Source organism: Prunus persica, chromosome G8, assembly GCF_000346465.2.
Source record: "Prunus persica cultivar Lovell chromosome G8, Prunus_persica_NCBIv2, whole genome shotgun sequence".
NCBI classification, from domain to species: Eukaryota; Viridiplantae; Streptophyta; class Magnoliopsida; order Rosales; family Rosaceae; genus Prunus; species Prunus persica.
The window spans coordinates 15,389,335-15,407,028 of record NC_034016.1 but is presented as its reverse complement, the minus strand read 5'-3'; the positions used below and the strand labels follow the sequence as shown (position 1 = coordinate 15,407,028).

General features: G+C 37.9%; 2 protein-coding genes across 2 annotated transcripts; one reads left to right on the top strand and one right to left on the bottom strand.

Moving 5' to 3' along the window:
• LOC18766765 (cysteine proteinase RD21A) lies at positions 1,569-4,673 on the bottom strand. The gene is made up of 5 exons (XM_007199758.2): positions 3,787-4,673; positions 2,902-3,137; positions 2,674-2,814; positions 2,033-2,491; positions 1,569-1,940 (listed from the first exon to the last, which is right to left on the bottom strand). Exons 1-5 carry the CDS (start codon positions 4,283-4,285, stop codon positions 1,845-1,847), a joined length of 1,431 nt encoding a protein of 476 aa, XP_007199820.2. The 5' UTR covers positions 4,286-4,673; the 3' UTR covers positions 1,569-1,844.
• LOC18766400 (uncharacterized protein At4g06744) lies at positions 15,135-17,694 on the top strand. Its single transcript, XM_007201641.2, has 2 exons — positions 15,135-16,453; positions 17,030-17,694. The coding sequence occupies exons 1-2, from the start codon at positions 15,340-15,342 to the stop codon at positions 17,503-17,505; spliced, it is 1,590 nt and encodes a 529-aa protein (XP_007201703.1). The 5' UTR covers positions 15,135-15,339; the 3' UTR covers positions 17,506-17,694.

Below are 17,694 nucleotides of genomic sequence, written 5' to 3'. Positions count from 1 at the left end.
GTTTATTTCCCATGTTTTTTAATAGGTGCTGAAACCCAAAAACATAATTTTTGAAAATTTCTCATGGACTAGTATGAGTTAGAAAAGAAAAGCCTTCATAATGAATTTTTTTATATGTGGAATTATTTTTCAACTTAATGCATTGCTTTTTATGACATGTGATTGGCTGTATTGTAAATATTCCTCATGTACTACGTCTATTGGATGGTACACTAGCCATATAGTATACCCGAAACACCTAAAAATTATTCAAAACTAAATTATAGAATAGGACTGTACCACCATGTCAGCTTGTGATACTCCCATTCAAAATTTGCCATGTGTGATTTTTTAAAATAAGTAAAGCTTTTTTTTTCCAACTAGACAAAAAACCCATTATTATCTTTTGAAATAAAATTAAGAAAATAAAAAATCAGGAAAGAGACATAACCACCTACCTCGACCAATTCTCTTACCCTGCGCAACCTCCCCTTGGCCACCGCCCCTCCCTCTCTTTCTCTTCCACTCTCTCTCTCTCTCTCTCTCTCTCTCTCTCTCTTTGTGGCCTTCTCACGCAATTCAATAAATTAACCATAGCACAATCCTTGTTTCTCACCCTTTTGGTGGCTACCAAAGACCCATCTATATTTCTTCTTTTTGAAGGTCTGCTCATTTGTTGACAGATGCTATCAGATTTGAAAAAGGTTGAGGTGAGACATGGGTGTTAATGGTAATTGAATAAAATTGGACCCATTTTCAAGGCTTATATTATCTTGCAGGTGGTATTCCATGGGTTCAAGACACCCTACAGTTTTAGAGAGACAGGTAGGAGAGGGAGGGGCGGCAGTGCTGGGTAAGGGGTTGGGTTGGGTGTGAGGTGGTTTCCGGTGTCTTCTTTGTCCTTTTCTGTCTTTTTTGATTTATTTTTTCTTTAGTTTTATTATGAATATAAAAAAGAAGTTTTAAATCCAGCTGTAAAAACTTATGTTTTTTAATATAAAAAATGACACATGGCAAATTTTGAATGGGAGTATCACAAGCTGACATGGTAATACAGCCATATTCTATAATTCCTCCTGAAACAGGGTCTCGAAATCAATGTTTGCTATAATTAAATAAAAAATATTTTTTATTTATGTATAAAAAACACACATTGTTTTTTTAATTATTTTTTGCAATGTTTTAAATTTAGTATAAATGTTTTGAGAATATAGATTTTGAAAATTGTAATAGGTCCTTCGACTCGTGGGAGAATCTATATATATAAAGCAAAAGGCAGAGAATGGTGAAACATTCAAAATACCAGAAAATATGTTAGACTAAACAAATGATTTGGCCATAGGATAAACATAATTTGGTTTAATGGATTAATATTAGGATTTTCCTTCCTCTTCTGTTAAACTCATCAAACTCCAGGGTTCGACTCTAAGCGGTCAACACATACAAGTCAGGTAAGGTTTACTTAAGTTGTTTGCAAAGCAGATAAGAAATTCTGGATCCACCATAAAAGCCTTACTTAATGGCTGTGCTACTATGTCACGGCCACCATGGATGATGCATATAAAACAATGGAGATGGCAGAACCAAGCAACAAGCAAACCAAATGAGTATACAAATCATTGTGAGATTAAATAAGTGCACAGCAGCCAATTTGTTTTGAATTGATTTGGTTACATAATTTATCTACAATAACCATTGAAACTATCTAAGGAATGAATCCCAAGTAAATGTAAATAGGGTTTGCACCAATTGGTATTTCAATGAACACAAAAGCAATTTCTTCCTTGGGGGTATGCATATTTTCTTCGGAGCAAACTCACTTTACTTTCTTCCTTGTGGTTACCCAATTTCACAGGTTTGGATCCTCAAGCACTTGGCATCTTGCCGGCAAAGTGGAAATGCCGGTTGCTTCTAGCCGGAGTTCTCTTGAGAGCTTTCACACTTAGTGGATTGTCCTTGCTCTGTTTCAGTAAAAACACAGTATCAGCAAAGATGAAAAGGGTCACTGCAGAAAAACAAGAACATAAAAATATATGGATCTACGATTTGTTACCAATCGGCAAGTTCCAGCATCAAGGTCACAGACTGGATACTCATGGGGGCAGCAGCTGTAATGGTCATCACAGCAGGTGGCAGACTCTAGAGGGCAGCATCCCCATCCGAAGCACAAGTTGCCGTACTCATAGGTGCAGCAGCATGTGGTTCCCACAGGGCACGAGTAGTAGTCGTCACACACAATGGTGGGCTTCACAGGAGGAGGAGATGGTGGAGATGGGGGAGGTCTTGGGGGGTTCTGACCCTTCTTGGTAGGGTATGAGGCCTCAATGGCAATACCGCATTTGCCAGTATTGGTGCTAGCCACATTACGTTCCAACTTGATGTAACCAGCCTCTCCCCAACTTGGACCCCATGAGTTCCTCACAATCCAGTAGTCTACACCATTTTCGGTGCCATATCCAACAGCAACCACACCATGGTCAAGATCTGTTCCACAGCGTCCAGTGAAGACACCCTGAATGGACAGATAAATTAGAACTTGTCAGAGATGTCTAGTATTGATCTTGCCAATTACGTTATCAGGCTAAGAATTAAGACCGCAAATGATTCTACTGATCAATGAATCAAGCCTACAATCCAACAACGTAATGGTTACCCTCCACATGAGTAGAGTTGGAATTAGGATAGAGGCCTTACCGATTGGTAGAGTTGGAATTCCCTGCCACCAGCTTCAATGGCAACACTAATTGGTTGATGTGACACAGCCTTCTTCAAGGCTTTCTCATCATTTTCTGGAACATCTTCATAACCATCAATGGACACAACCCGAGCGTTTTTCTACATAAACGCAAAAGAACATTAACACAATGATGAAAATATTTTGTGCATAAATGAAAGCCAAAAGAGGTTGAATTGGATGTGTACCCTGTTAGGGTCACATGAACCATCTCGAGCATGGTAAGGGTAATCTTCCTCAGTATCAATGCCACCATTGTTGATGATGAACTGGAACGCATAGTCCATAAGACCTCCATTGCATCCTTGGTTGTATGATCTATCACAATCCACCAATTCTTGCTCTGACAAAGAGATCAGCTCACCAGTCACAATCTTGTTTATCCCTTCCACTGCACCAACGGTTGAGAACGCCCAGCAACTCCCTTCAATCCAAAACACATAAATTCTATTACTAAGAAGCAAAACGCAGCAGCAGCATTACATGAGGCATACCAATACCTCTGTTCACAAATTCTGTATCGTACACAGGAAAATCGCATTTGCCATAATCCTAAACTACAATTACCATATGTGAACCGTTTCGTTATGCTAATGGAAAAAGCTCACATATTTTATAGGTGCAGATTATCAAGATGGACTCAATCAAAGCATTATCGACTTTTAATCTACATGCTACAATCACTTAAATATGCATAACCATTTTTGGAGCAAAGACTTTTTTTCTAGGAAACATGTTTCCGTTCAACAAAAAGTAAAAGATTACAAATTTGCTGAACAAAAAGGCACTGCAATTTACAACAACGCATACAAACAAGTCCTCCAGCCACAAAAACAAAAATAAAAACCAATTATGAACGAGTCTCACGCAATTTCATAAATCTGAAAAAGGAAAAATATTTTTGTTCTTCTCAAAATCGTTTCTTTCAGAGAAAAGACAAACAAACAGGCCCATAACGCTTTCACTACATTCCAGGGTCAAAGTCTGCTCAATCCAATTAGAACATGACCCCAAAAAAACATGCGCAACAACAAAAATACAGACAAAAATAAATACAAAAATAAAAAGCTCACCGCATTGGCCTTGATCCTTAACCGGAGCAACAGCGCCCTTCGCCCTCCAATCGACGGACTCGGGCAACTCATCGCCTGCCCGGTACGCGTACCGGTTACTCTTTCTCGACCAGGAAAGCCTGAACCGGCGGTCCACCTTGGCACCCAAGTAAATAGACCGGTACTCCTCGTTGGTCAGATCGGCGAACCGGTTCAAACCCACCTTGTAACTCCGGCTCTGCTTGTTGTGCTCGTCGACGAACCTGAGATTGTCCTTGAAAATCTCGAACCGCCTCTCCTTCTCGCCCAAGGCGTTGTAATTTTTGCGATGCTTGACCAGCCACGACTCGTACAAGGCCTTCACCTCAGCCTCGGTCCTGTCAGACGGGACGCCCATGCCGTGCTTGTCGTCGTAGTTGATGATCGACATGTCCATGGCCGTGGAGAGGCCAACGAGCATGAACAAGGCCATGCAGGCCAATGAGGCCATGGCCCCAGAAGATCTTGGAGAATTTTTCATGTTTGATAAAATGTCTGTGAGAATGCGATGGGTTGAGTTGGGGTTGGTGGGTTTTTATATATAGGACGAGAGAGAGAGAGGGGGTTTGGATTGGCTTAGTTTGTTTAAGGAGAAGAGAATGAATGGGACAGCGAATTGGAATTGGTTCAGAAGACCGAAGTTGCGTTGAAATAGGAATGAGAGTCACGTTGGTTTAAGGACTGGTGGTGACCAGCTCTAAATTTTGGGGAATTTGGGTGTTTGTGAGATTAGGCGTGTTTTCGGTTTGAGTTGTGCTAGGATAAGTCGCTCACGTGCACCAATTGAGTCTGCATCTCAGTTATTTACAGTCATGGTTCGAATTCCCACATGCTTCAAACAATCCGCCAGCTAAGTTTTCCCGAGAAACAATTCCCAAAATGGGCAGCCAATTGCCTGTATCCGAAAAACAAAAAACAAAACTGATATTTGTGGCAGAAGCAACAAGAGGTAGTTTTAAGGTAGTTTCTAGTTTGATTGTTGCCACTACGTATTAATTTTATGACGAAGAATCTGTGACTATTAGGTAGTTTCTAGTTTGATGGTTGCTGCTACGTATTAATTGTATGACGAGGAATCTGTGACCATCTGAGATTTCAAAATGATGACAATTAGGCAGAATTTGGAGAAGGTCTCTGTAGAAGTAAGCACATTGCAGCACATGCTTAGATGTAGGAAACATAGTGTTCCTAAAGATTTGAAGATTGATTAACGGGAAGCGATTTTTGCACTCTTCTTTTCTCCTTATGCACTCTCTCTTTTATTAGCCTTAGGAATGAATAAATCAACGGAAAATCAAGTGACAAAAACAAAGAGAGAAATGCATATGGAGAAAATGAGAGTGTGAAAATCACTACCCTTGATTAACGACAATTGAGCATTGCCCATCGTCTTATATGTATAAATTTCTTAAATTTCTTCCCATGAATTGTGATTATCTCCAGGATTTGTGTTTGTGGTTACCATTTTCCCACATTGGATTAAATGGAGTAAGAAAAATGTGTTGAAAGTTGAAACTTACACTTTTATATTTGCTTGTACTCAACTAGATGGAGTTCACTTATTCATGAAAAAGAAACAAGATGGTTTGTAAAGAAGTTTGGGGTAGGCATGTGTGTATTCTGCTATGTGTGTGTATTTGCTTGTACACACACACACACTCTCTCTCTCTCTCTCTCTCTCTCTCTCTCTCTCTCTCTCTCTCTCTCTCTCTCTCTCCCTCCCTCTCTGGCATGTGTGTATTCTGCTAAGCAATAAGAATCTCTCTCAATCTTTGTGCTCTAGATGTTTTGTTTTAGGTAAATTCTGCTATATGAATTGGTTATTATAATCTATTAGCTTTAAAACAAAAAACAAAAAAAGGCAATCTTAGTACTTTGTCTTAGTATTTTTCCTGAAACTTATTCAATTTAAGTTGGGGACATATGTTCTATAATTTCTGATCTTGTTGTAAAATAACTGGGATATGTGCGAATATTGAACTGCACGTAAAGTAGATGAGACACAGTATTTAACGAGGTTCGGCTATGCCTACGTCCCCGGAGAGCAGCAGTAGTAACTTTTCCACTATGTAAAATAATAGGGCTACAACTTTGGTGTTTACAATATATGTGGCTCACTAATTTTTTCTCTCTTGGAGAAATTTCTCTCCACTCTATTTTTCTCTCTACTTACTCACCCTCTTTCTTCCTTCTCTTCCTTTCTTTCTTTCCTCATTCTTTCTTCTCTTCATTTGGTGTATCTTACAAGTGAATGAGCAAGCCTATTTATAGGCAAAGTAAAAGGCTTCTAATGGAGACATAATGATTTCTCCTCAACATTATAATTTCATCTTTTGACTAATCATCCCACTTCTAACACCATCATTTCTTCTTTTGACTACCATACTCAACACCATCATTTTTCTTCCATCATTTTTCTTTATGTGGGCTTCACCAATATTATTTACAACACTCCCCCATGGAGACTACAAATGACATGTCGGTTGCATCATTAAAGATTTGCTTGAAGAAAACCCAATGAGGTAGAAAACTGATGGAATGAAGAAGATTACAGTAATCAGTGCAGCATAGTTCTGGATGCTCCCCCTGATGAATATCTCCCCCTGATGTCTTCATGACTATCCTTTGGAGTGAGAATCTTTCGGAGTGAGTGGAGGATATAGCCATTAATAATTCTCGTAGTTGAGTAAGTAAATATATTTCCAGTGAGCTATCTCTATGTAAATCATAGAAATTTTCAGAGTCCGCGTTTCTAACAAAACTTGGGCTATTTGTAAGTTCACTTGAAAGAATATGCCCGTACATGGTGTTATGCGGAGATAGCATCAAATATACCTCACATCATCCCAAAATGATGGTGATGGAGTTGAGCCCTATCTGGAAATATGATGTCCGGTCCAATATACTTCCGGAAAATCATTAAAGTGTTCAACGGATAATCCTCATAAAAATGCTTCAATACTTTCTTAGTATAAGCAAGAATCTCGTTGGCATAATGCTCGATCGTTAAGTCGAGACAAATATTTCTTGAACTCTTCAGAAGCTTTAATGTGTTGCAAACACATTATAATCCATGTACTCACTGAGACAATTTATGCACATTAGTATTGAGTACAGATTTTGTGCTTCAGGGACTTGCTTCATGCAATTTCAATCCTTTCAAGGATTTTGTTTAAAGGGATTAAACTTTATGACACATTATATAGCTTTAATCCAGCTATTTATACATCTTTAGGGAATCGCTTCTGGCAATATACTCTGTGCATTTAATACCCCTTAAAGATAATATGTTGGTCTCCGTAAATGTGCAATAAAGGGGCACAATTGAATCTATAAATATAGAGAAAATCCAACGTTCCTTATTTATGCCAAAAATATTGTGTCATACAAAGTAGGTATATTCCCTTCTATTCCGAACACCCAAGTATAACTTTCAATATTAACATCTTTTGGGGTTCGTACTGTGGGTTTGTTCTTTCACGTTCATTCTCATCTATAATGGAATTACCTCATTCCATTTTGGCCAATGATATTGTCGACATTTAATAATTGAACGTGGTTCCAATTAACACAGCCCATTGATGATTTGAGTAGCTACTCTAAAACCAAAAATTGTCATTCATCAATTTATGATCCCATCATTCCCATTTGCACGTGCATGCATCAATTATAAGCATTTCTTTGCTTTTGGGTACCCAAGCCACTTCATGGGGCTTTTATTATGTGAGAATGTGGATTATAACCTCCAATGGAGCGTTATTTTACAGTAGGGCGTGGATAATCTCTATTTTAGGGAGTTGGAACATTTAGAACCCATATATCTGTCATGCTGCAGGCATGCCACAGATTAATACATACATGTCAATTAATTTCTGGGACTTTAACCCATACAATTTGCTACGCATTAGGCGTGCACAATATCAATATTGACATGTCAAAGGATTGTCCTTTCGGGACTTCAATCCACATCATTTGCTACGCAACAGGCGTGCATCATATTGATCACTGCTATACCCATATTCTGTTCTTATGGGACTTTAATCTGTGCAGTGTATTATCAATGTATCCAACTTGCAATCTGTAAAATTTGCATTAATAATTCATGGATACATACAAGCCATTCTTTTGGAACAGACTTATCTCCCCATTTGGTTACCTTTCAAGATAAAATATCAAATAAGTATATAAGCATATAATAACACAAATATTGCTTACATCCTTAGGTGGGAGAAACTTTTCTCAAGTATCATTCAAGCTCGTATCGGCCCAGTAAATATAATGTAGCGCTTGATGATCTAGTTATATCTTGCAAGAGCAAAATCACAACTCTTTTCTCTGTCAAAAACAAATAACCCTCAGAGTTAGGATCACTCCATGGATTCTTTCTTCAGATGTTCATTCTAAAGAAATAAAATCTCTTATGAACAGATAGTTACAAAAAGAGAAAAAATGCAACAAAAAAAAATTGTGATATTGATTGCAAGAGAAGGTAAGCAATCAGGGAAGGAAGCTGGTGGGAGCAGACAACAAGCTCAGCAATCAAGGAAGGAAGCTGGTGGGAGCAAACAACAAGCTCTCATTTCTTCTAGTCTAGAAGAACTTCCGGAGATTAGAGCATAAGGTTGCCTTCACAGTTCCCTGATGTGGCGGAAACGTGATCAAGGATAGTCTCGCTTCCTGAATGGATGATCAGAGATAGTCTTGCTTCTCGGGCATATTAAGTGCTCACTGATAAGAAAAACAAGTAGATATCGCATCACTAGGTATGGAGAAAACTGGATGTCTTCTGCAAAGAAAATTTCGTTAGTAACACATTTATACACAAATAAGAGGAATAGGTAGAACCGGTGAATTTCAAATTAACCATAAGAAAATTGCGAGATTCTCGGGGTGCTTTTGAAAAAAATGGCTCCGTGAAATCCGCAAAGCAAGATCGGCTTTTGACGAAAATAATATTTTGAAAACGCCGAAAGTGCCGACAAACATTAATGGAGGCCACGTGAAGTTTTGGAATCTGGGAAAGAAAAAGAGAATATGGGGATCCGAAAAGATATTGGGATCCTGAAAAACTGTAGCCATATTTCCTCCTATAGATATTGCCTTTGCAAAACTTGATTGGAGCAACTGCTTTTCAACTTAACTTACTTCATTTTCTGAAACTTTAGTTTTCTTAAGACTTTCTTCGAAACCTTCTTAAAAATGGCTTCCTCTTCTTCCTGCCCAAATTATTTCAATTTAAATGATACTCCCACAACAACCAGTGACGCCAAAGTTTGGCGTCCATCCTTTGTATCCCAAAATCGTCATCTCACAGTTAATGATTCTGTGATGATGAATGATGCTACTGCTGTCATAGTAGCTAGGAGTTTCATTACTCCAATGGATGAAATGCTGTTAACAGGGAGGTCTGAGGAAGAGGCTATTGATGACTCAATGGCTTTTAGCATTCAGAGTGCTGCTTCTGTTTCTAACATGGCTGATTGTTTGCGTGCCAGAGCAAACGAGGTTGAGAGGCTAACAACTGAAAATTCGTCTCTTCAAAGAATGCTTCATGAGTCTCAACAGGAGGTTGAGAAACTTAAAGGAGAGAATAATTCCTTGTTGAAACTGGTGAGTTCGTACTCCGTTGATACACTGAGAAGGCTAGACATGCTGCAGGTCTCCAATGAAAGAATTTTGGGAGACCACGAGAGGCTCATGGCTAAGCTTAAGAGGCGCCGTCCTCTTCCTTCAGAGGCTTCCAGAACATGATGTATTTTTATAGATTTTACAGGGCCTGCACCTTCATTGCAGGTGGAAAAAATCTATCTGTTGTATATTCCTGTTATAATAATTGCGCACATTCTTAAACTTGCACTTGTGGTTTTTACGTCTTTTCAAAATGACGGTTTGGAACATTGTGCCTTATAGGTTCAAATAACCACATCGACTCTCCTAAATTTCATATTTCAACGTATGGAACTTTTGGCCTGGGCTAAACACAAACTCAGAATTTATTTGCCCTTTTCAAATGGACATGAAATATGAATTAAGTAAAAGCCATGATAATATCACAATATAGTAGTGAAGAGCATTAACTACTATATACCCACAACCTCAAGTTCGGGATTTCTCATATATTTGAATCCATGTGCTTCCGGCCCAAATATAACAAAATATGTGGGAAGCCTCAATTCATCATTTGAGGTTTATACTGATATTATCCATTTCACGGTGTATTCTTAATAACCGGAATTCACAAAATATATTTCTTCCTTGAGGTGTCGATTATAACAGAATCGAACTTTATTAAATTCATCATTCTCTTATGCTAAAGAAATATGTGGCGTACCACAATTTGCAATAATACCTCAAGGGTTGTCCATTTAATTGTTGGAACTTCAGGTTCTCAACACTGTTAGATTTTGAACCTCAAGCCAAAATCACATATTCTCATGGTATGGACATTTTTACAATTTTCTGCACATATTTCTAGACTTCAAGCCCTTACATAATTGTCCATATCTTGAGGAACTTCTGGCATCTCATTTAATTGCTCATCCATGAGTTTAAGGAACTGCATGTTCCCTTTTTGAATAGTGACAGTTTACCCAAAATGGTAAATATTTATGCATACATCACTATTCATGTATACGGCACTATTCATGTGTACAATACATTTGCCAATACAGTTATTTTCATGTGTACGACACTATTAACCAATATAATACTGTTACATCATTTAAGGAACCCCAGGTCCTTATTTACATATCAAGAATCAAGGACCCTCAAGTCTGATCACATGTTTACAAATATAGTACTGGAGAGACTGCCAGCTCTCATATCAATATCATCATTAAGGATCTTCAAGTCCTGATGTAGTTGTATGATGAGGATCAAGAAACTTCTGGTTCTGATCTGTATCCTTGTAAAAAAACTCATCATACCACACAATTAATCCATAAAATAAATTGCTTGTAAATTAAATTATTGGTAAATGAATTGCTTGTATGGACGATAAACCCGCACCATACGTTAAATAAAAGTAAATGTGCGGTAAAGTAAATTCATAAAGTATGAGGGTTAATTCCTCATCATACTTTAAGTAAAAGTAAATCTGCGGTAAAGTAAATTCATAAAGTATGAGGGTTAATTCCTCATCATACTTTAAGTAAAAGTAAATGTGCGATAAAATAAATTACTTGCTATATGGACGTTAATTCCGCATCATATCTTAAATAAAATTAAATGTGCGGTAAAGTAAATTCATAAAGTATGAGGGTTAATTCCTCATCATACTTTAAGTAAAAGTAAATTTGCGATAAAGTAAACGTGCTTGTATGGGCACTAATTCTACTCCATACATTTAAATAAAAGTAAAGGCGTGGACGATAAACTCGCACCACCCTTTTAAATAAATACTGTTGTATGGGTAATAAACCTACACCATACAGTAAATAAAATAAATATGGGGTTAAAACCACCACCGAATAAAATAAGAAAAATGTTAGTATTAGTAACGGTCTCCCACTGATAATATGTTTAGTATTACCAAGGGTCCATTTTTGTTAGTGGTTAGTAATAGAAAAGTGAATAGATATAGCATATTATATTACCATCAACTTTTCATATATATATACAATGGTTAGTAGTATAAATAATAGTGCAGCACAAAAATTATACCTGAGAGCTTCTCGTGCTGATAACGTGTTGTAAAATAACTGGGATATGTGCGAATATTGAGCTGCACGTAAAGTAGATGAGACACAGTATTTAACGAGGTTCGGCTATGCCTACGTCCCCGGAGAGCAGCAGTAGTAGTAACTTTTCCACTATGTAAAATAATAGGGCTACAACTTTAGTGTTTACAATATATGTGGCTCACTAATTTTTTCTCTCTTGGAGAAATTTCTCTCCACTCTATTTTTCTCTCTACTTACTCACCCTCTTTCTTCCTTCTCTTGCTTTCTTTCTTTCCTCACTCTTTCTTCTCTTCATTTGGTGTATCTTACAAGTGAATGAGCAAGCCTATTTATAGGCAAAGTAAAAGGCTTCTAATGGAAACATAATGATTTCTCCCCAACATTATAATTTCATCTTTTGACTAATCATCCCACTTCTAACACCATCATTTCTTCTTTTGACTACCATACTCAACACCATCATTTTTCTTCCATCATTTCTCTTTATGTGAGCTTCACCAATATTATTTACAACAGATCTATAATTCTCCACTTGGTTTTGGATAGGAAAAGCATCTATGATTGTTCTTAATTATCTCTGGTCCAACTTTTTTTTTTTTTATATTTTGTGTGCAGATTCAGTGGATGTTTTAGCTGTTACATAACATGTGAGCTATACAATTAGATTCAAGTGAAGATCATCAATGCCTTGAAGTGAGGGGAGCCCATACTGGCCTAAGACTGGCAGATGCATATTCTTTTTGTTTGTTCTTTTATTTTATCATCCACCACTGATTTGATTCGATTTCTTTTGGCAAACATCCACCACTTTTTCTTTGGTTTGTTCTGTTTCATTATATGGTCATTGTATCTTGTTCAATACTACCCTATAGATCTTGCACTCATTTGTTGGTATTGGAGGGAATGAGACACTACATAATTACCTAACCTAATCACTAATTAGTCCCATTAATTAGGCACTATCTTGCACTTTGATTTTTTGGCTCCTCAAGGCAAGGAGAAATACTTACATGAAACGGGAATAATACTATTTTGCTATTCCCTGCCAATCACAGTATGCTACGCGTTATAAATTTTCCACGTGACAATCTGTGATTGGAAGAGAATAGCAAAACAGTGTTATTTCCGTTTTATACAAGTTTTTCTTCAAGGGAAAGACAAGATTACCTAGAGGCCCTATGTATATATGACACATCTGATGACATAAACAGACAATGTGGGGAAGCTTTCACTGCCAAAGTTAATGGCAGGCTAATTTCCAAAGTGCTACAAACTAAAATTGGAGAAAAGATATAAAAAAGTGAACTGATTTTGAAGCATCCAATTGTAAATTCTCATGATGATCAAGAACACAATATAGCAGATGGGGTTCAAGATTATGGAGAGGGGTCTTGTCAACTGCAAAAGCCCACTTCAGGTTTTCAGAAGAGAGCTTGTATTATTTGTTTGTTGAGAATGATAGGAAAATTGAAATTTAGGTACATTCATGTGATGTGAGTGCTTTTAGTTTTAGATGGGGGGATTTGGGGTTTAGGTGCTAATCCTGTTTTGGATATCTTTCCTCCAACCAATGAGATACCATAAATCAAACTCAAAGCAAATTTTGGCACCCTCTGATGCTGTTGCAATCCTTATAAGTATCATTGGCCTACGATATTGATCCAGTGGCTTGTTTTTCTCTCTTCTCCCAACAATCTCCAGCTCTGATGAAAATCACTTTTTGAGTAGTCATTCTCACTCACATCATCAATTGGTCCTGGGCACTCAGAAGTAAAGTTAACGATAATTATAAGTGGATCATATTTACTAATTACATAGCTGATTACACTATATATAATGTACGGTGACGTATCTATTAATTAACTGGCCATAATAATTTATGGAGTAAGTGAGTTCCAATTGCTACATAATACTACTGAATATTCATTTAAAATGTAACAACATTGAAGTGCTTGCTTGGTTTGTCTGCTTAAGTGGCTTAATTAGTCTTTTAGCTCTCTTTCAATCCGTGACAGAGGCTACTCAAAACATAACATTATTTTCTTCCTCCCTTTGCAGAACTCAAACAGCGGCTTTTGCTTTTGCTTTTGCTTTTGGTAGCAGGGACAGAGAGAGACTGCAAGGCAGGTCATTTCACACCGACAAATAAAATAAATCAGGCCACACGAGCACGCCAAGCTCGTACCGTAAAATGCTTCTTTTCACGTGAAAAATAAATATCATTCCATTATTGATGAAAATATCAGGCCATGAAGATAATATCAATACATTATTAATGTTAAGTATGTCATTATTTGGTTTAGTTTTATTCTTATCAGGGATTTAAAACATCGGGGATAAAAGGGAAATCTTGAGGATATACGAGGGAAGTAATTATTTCGTCTTATCATATATCCGTATCAATATCTTAAAAAATGAAAATTTCGGAGAATATACCGGTGTATCGGCTTATATTTTCATCTTTGATTATAATAATTAACCATATGATGCAACGAAAATGCTTAATATATCTCAACTTTCCTTACATTGTATTATACAAAAGAAATAAGAACAACTTTGTACCTAATGGCATTAGACTTCCCTCTTTATTATAATTGTTCTCAATTGAGTTTGGTCATCTCAAATTCATAAGTTTTTTTATTTTCAATCCATCAACTACAGTGTGGAATTTAACTTCCAACTGGTATTTTACCTGGCATTTTATTAGGTACGCTTTCCTTTTCTTTTCTTTTTTCTTATTAATTGAGGGAAGGACACATGATTGGACAACTTTCAAATGAGATTACTATGCCATTAAAATGATTGGACTAGTTTATTTTCGTACACACTCTTTTGGTTGATTATGAAGACAATTACATAATTCCTACTTAATTAGCCCTTAGCTCTATCCCTAACCTAAGGACTATTAAATTCGTTTATTGTTTAATCTATGCTAGGTTGAAATTGTTGTCTTTAGTTAAAGTAACAGTCCTACGACCCCAAAACACATTTCAAATTCTTTGAATAACAACTAATGTGATGGTATTTTATTTGAATATTCAATTGCGATATTATTATGTGTGGACGAAATTGACTATCAATTTCATTCCTTATGCCCACTTGGCTGCCTAGTGTTGAGACAACCCAAAACTTTATGTCATGCTTTTGGTACCCCTCGAAAAGAAATTGTAGAAATTGCACCATGGCTTGGCTTGTGGCATAGACTTGGAAGTCAAGGTGTTTTTTTTGTTTGTGGACATGTGATACTAGGGCTGAGGGCGTCATGGGTCTCTTTCTCTCACCCACGTGAAATTCCAATTATTGATGTCATTTTGTGGAAGAAGAAAAATCCTGTCTTTATTTTACCCAATCAAATTGAAGCTAGAGGCTCGAGTGGGCATTCGTTTGGCCTTGCAATCACCTTTGCAAAACCCTTCTTTTTCTGCAAATCTCTTTTAGGCACAGAATCTTCATTTGCACATGTCTCCATTCTAATACTGTTTTCATAATCCTGAGCTGTGCCCAAGTATTTTAGTAAAGTAAGGCCAAGCCTCTAAACTTTTGGTAGGCCCCAAAGGACTTGAAAATAGAAAATGTAAGGAATCAGAGTGGCAAACAATAGTTTGTAACAAAAGTGTCTCTCTGTCTGACAACGAGAGCTCAACTCACAAGCCCCTCTCCCTCTCTACTTTCTCGCTGTCTCTCAACTCTCATCCCCGAGAGACAAACATTTTTGGGCCAATGTTATCTTTTTCCTTCATGACCCTTGACTATTCTTCGCATAAGTCTAAGTCTGCCTTAGTCTCCTCCTCCTCCTTTATATGCATAATATTATCTCTTCACTATTTCTAGCAACTCATGCTTGAACAAAGGCATGGCTACCTTTTCTTTCTTTGCTTCACTTTTGATCTCAATATTTTTAGTACATTTGTGTTTGTACCATGGGGTTGAAAGTGTTGATGATCAATTGATCAGCACACATAGAGAAGCCTTGGAAATCATTATAGGTGGAGGAGGTGTAAATTCTCCTCCTGCCCCTCCTCCTGAATATGAAGAGTGCCCTCCTCCTCCTCCCCCTCCATGCCCTCCATCACCGTCACCATCACCGCCAACTCCACCACCATCACTGCCACCATCACCGCCACCATCACCGCCACCATCACCGCCAACTCCACCACCATCACTGCCACCATCACCGCCACCACTGCCACCATCACCGCCACCATCACCGCCACCACTGCCACCATCACCGCCACCACTGCCACCGCCAAAACGAAAATCCCCGCCACGGCCACCGCCAAAACGAAAATCGCGGCCACCACCAACACCACCTGCCCCATACCCGTTTGAGAGCCAGCGAATTGAACTTGCCTACCATGTGTTTCAAAATTTCCGTCCCTTAATCACGTCTGACCCGAAACACATCGCAAAGTCATGGCAGGGTCCTCATGTTTGCAAGTACAAGGGCGTTGTCTGCGCTATGCATCCTACCTACAAGCAGAAAGCAGTTGCTGGTTTAGACATCAATGGCGCTCTGTTTGGCGGTGATAATGCTAAACTCCCCCTGGATGGCTTCCTTGACAAGTTAGAGGACTTGGCTTTCTTCCATGCAAACTCCAACAATTTCACAGGCTCAGTCCCAAAAGACGTTTCCAAACTAAAATTCTTCTACGAGCTTGACCTCAGCAACAACAAGCTAATCGGAGGCTTCCCTAATGAAGTTCTTGCGGCCACAAATTTGACATTTTTGGACCTCCGGTTCAACTACTTCGCCGGTTCAGTCACACCGGAAGTCTTCAAACTAGATGTTGATGTGCTCTTCCTCAACAACAACAATTTCAATCAGAAGATTCCTGACAATCTTGGTTCCTCACCAGCCCATTACTTCACTTTTGCTAACAACAAGTTCACTGGTCCAATCCCAAGAAGCATTGGCCAAGCATGCAAAACCCTTTATGAGGTTCTCTTCCTTGGGAACAAACTTACAGGTATGCTTCGAATTTTCTATAATATCCTGGACTTTTCCCCCATTTTCTCTGTTTTAAGTACCCAAAATACAAAGAAAATGAGGATAACATTATTTTGCTTGAATAGAATAACACTAATTTAATAATATGTTTGGTGCTATACATAATTAAAGAATGGATTAAATGAAATATGCTATTACATAACTTAATGGGATTAAACATAATTTAATTTGATTGGCCGTTGAATCAAATTAGTTAGTTTAATCTAACGTTAAGAGATAAGGCCCTCACTATAGAATGACTCAATCTCATCTACCTTAATCTCAACCTTTTGATGGAATTTATAATCCTACTATATTTGGGCCTACGAAACATAATCCGATCCATGTTATTTTTAGGACACCAAACATCTGACTAAATTGTGAATCCTATCCAGTTATATACTTACACAAACCAAACGGATACGTAATCCTATATGTAAGATAGATTGGTAACCAGTACTAGCGAATTAATTCTGATTTCATTTATTATCCATCAATATATATATTACCTTTGATATTATCTTGGACACCGACATTTAATACCTCGCCTTTTCAGGGTGCCTGCCGTATGAAATTGGGTACTTAAACCAGGCCACGGTGTTCGATGTGAGCTCGAACTTATTAACAGGCCCAATACCACATTCATTCAGCTGCTTGGCCAAGATTGAGTATCTAAACTTGGCCAGCAACAGGTTCTATGGGCCAGTGCCAGAGCAGGTCTGCACCTTGTCTAATCTGGGGAACTTTTCCTTGGCCAACAACTATTTCACAGAGGTCGGCCCAGAGTGCAGGAAATTGATGAAGAAGAAGCTTCTTGATGTTAGGCAGAATTGCATTTTGGGCGAACCAAACCAGAAAACAAAGGCTCAATGTAATGCCTTCTTCTCCAAGCCTAGAAAGTGCCCCAACGAGAAGGAAATGACCTACGTGCCTTGTAAAAGATACTTGCGTTCAAATGAGAAGAAGCCTGAGCATCAGAAACAAGCTTCTGCCCCATTGTCTTATGGCAGTCTTGTGCGACACAGGCTTTGATTGATTCATGCTGGAATTGGGCTCGTGGAAGATGATGAGCTAGATGGGTCCTTTGTTAATTTATGCATATATATATTTGTATATTTTCTTTCTTAATGATTTTACGGAGCAATGTAATAACCTGCTTTGTAGCCCTAATTTAAGCATGCAAGTTTATAGAATAACGAGGTTACTACTTGTTCTGAATTT

Coding starts and splice junctions, on each gene's coding strand:
- LOC18766765 (XM_007199758.2), bottom strand. CDS start 4,285: ATGAAAAATTCTCCAAGATCTTCTGGGGCCATGGCCTCATTGGCCTGC. Junction 2,492..2,673: donor AATTCCAACTCTACCAATCG/GTAAGGCCTCTA, acceptor CTGTCCATTCAG/GGTGTCTTCACTGGACGCTG. Junction 1,941..2,032: donor ATGCTGGAACTTGCCGATTG/GTAACAAATCGT, acceptor TTACTGAAACAG/AGCAAGGACAATCCACTAAG.
- LOC18766400 (XM_007201641.2), top strand. CDS start 15,340: ATGGCTACCTTTTCTTTCTTTGCTTCACTTTTGATCTCAATATTTTTA. Junction 16,454..17,029: donor CCTTGGGAACAAACTTACAG/GTATGCTTCGAA, acceptor TCGCCTTTTCAG/GGTGCCTGCCGTATGAAATT.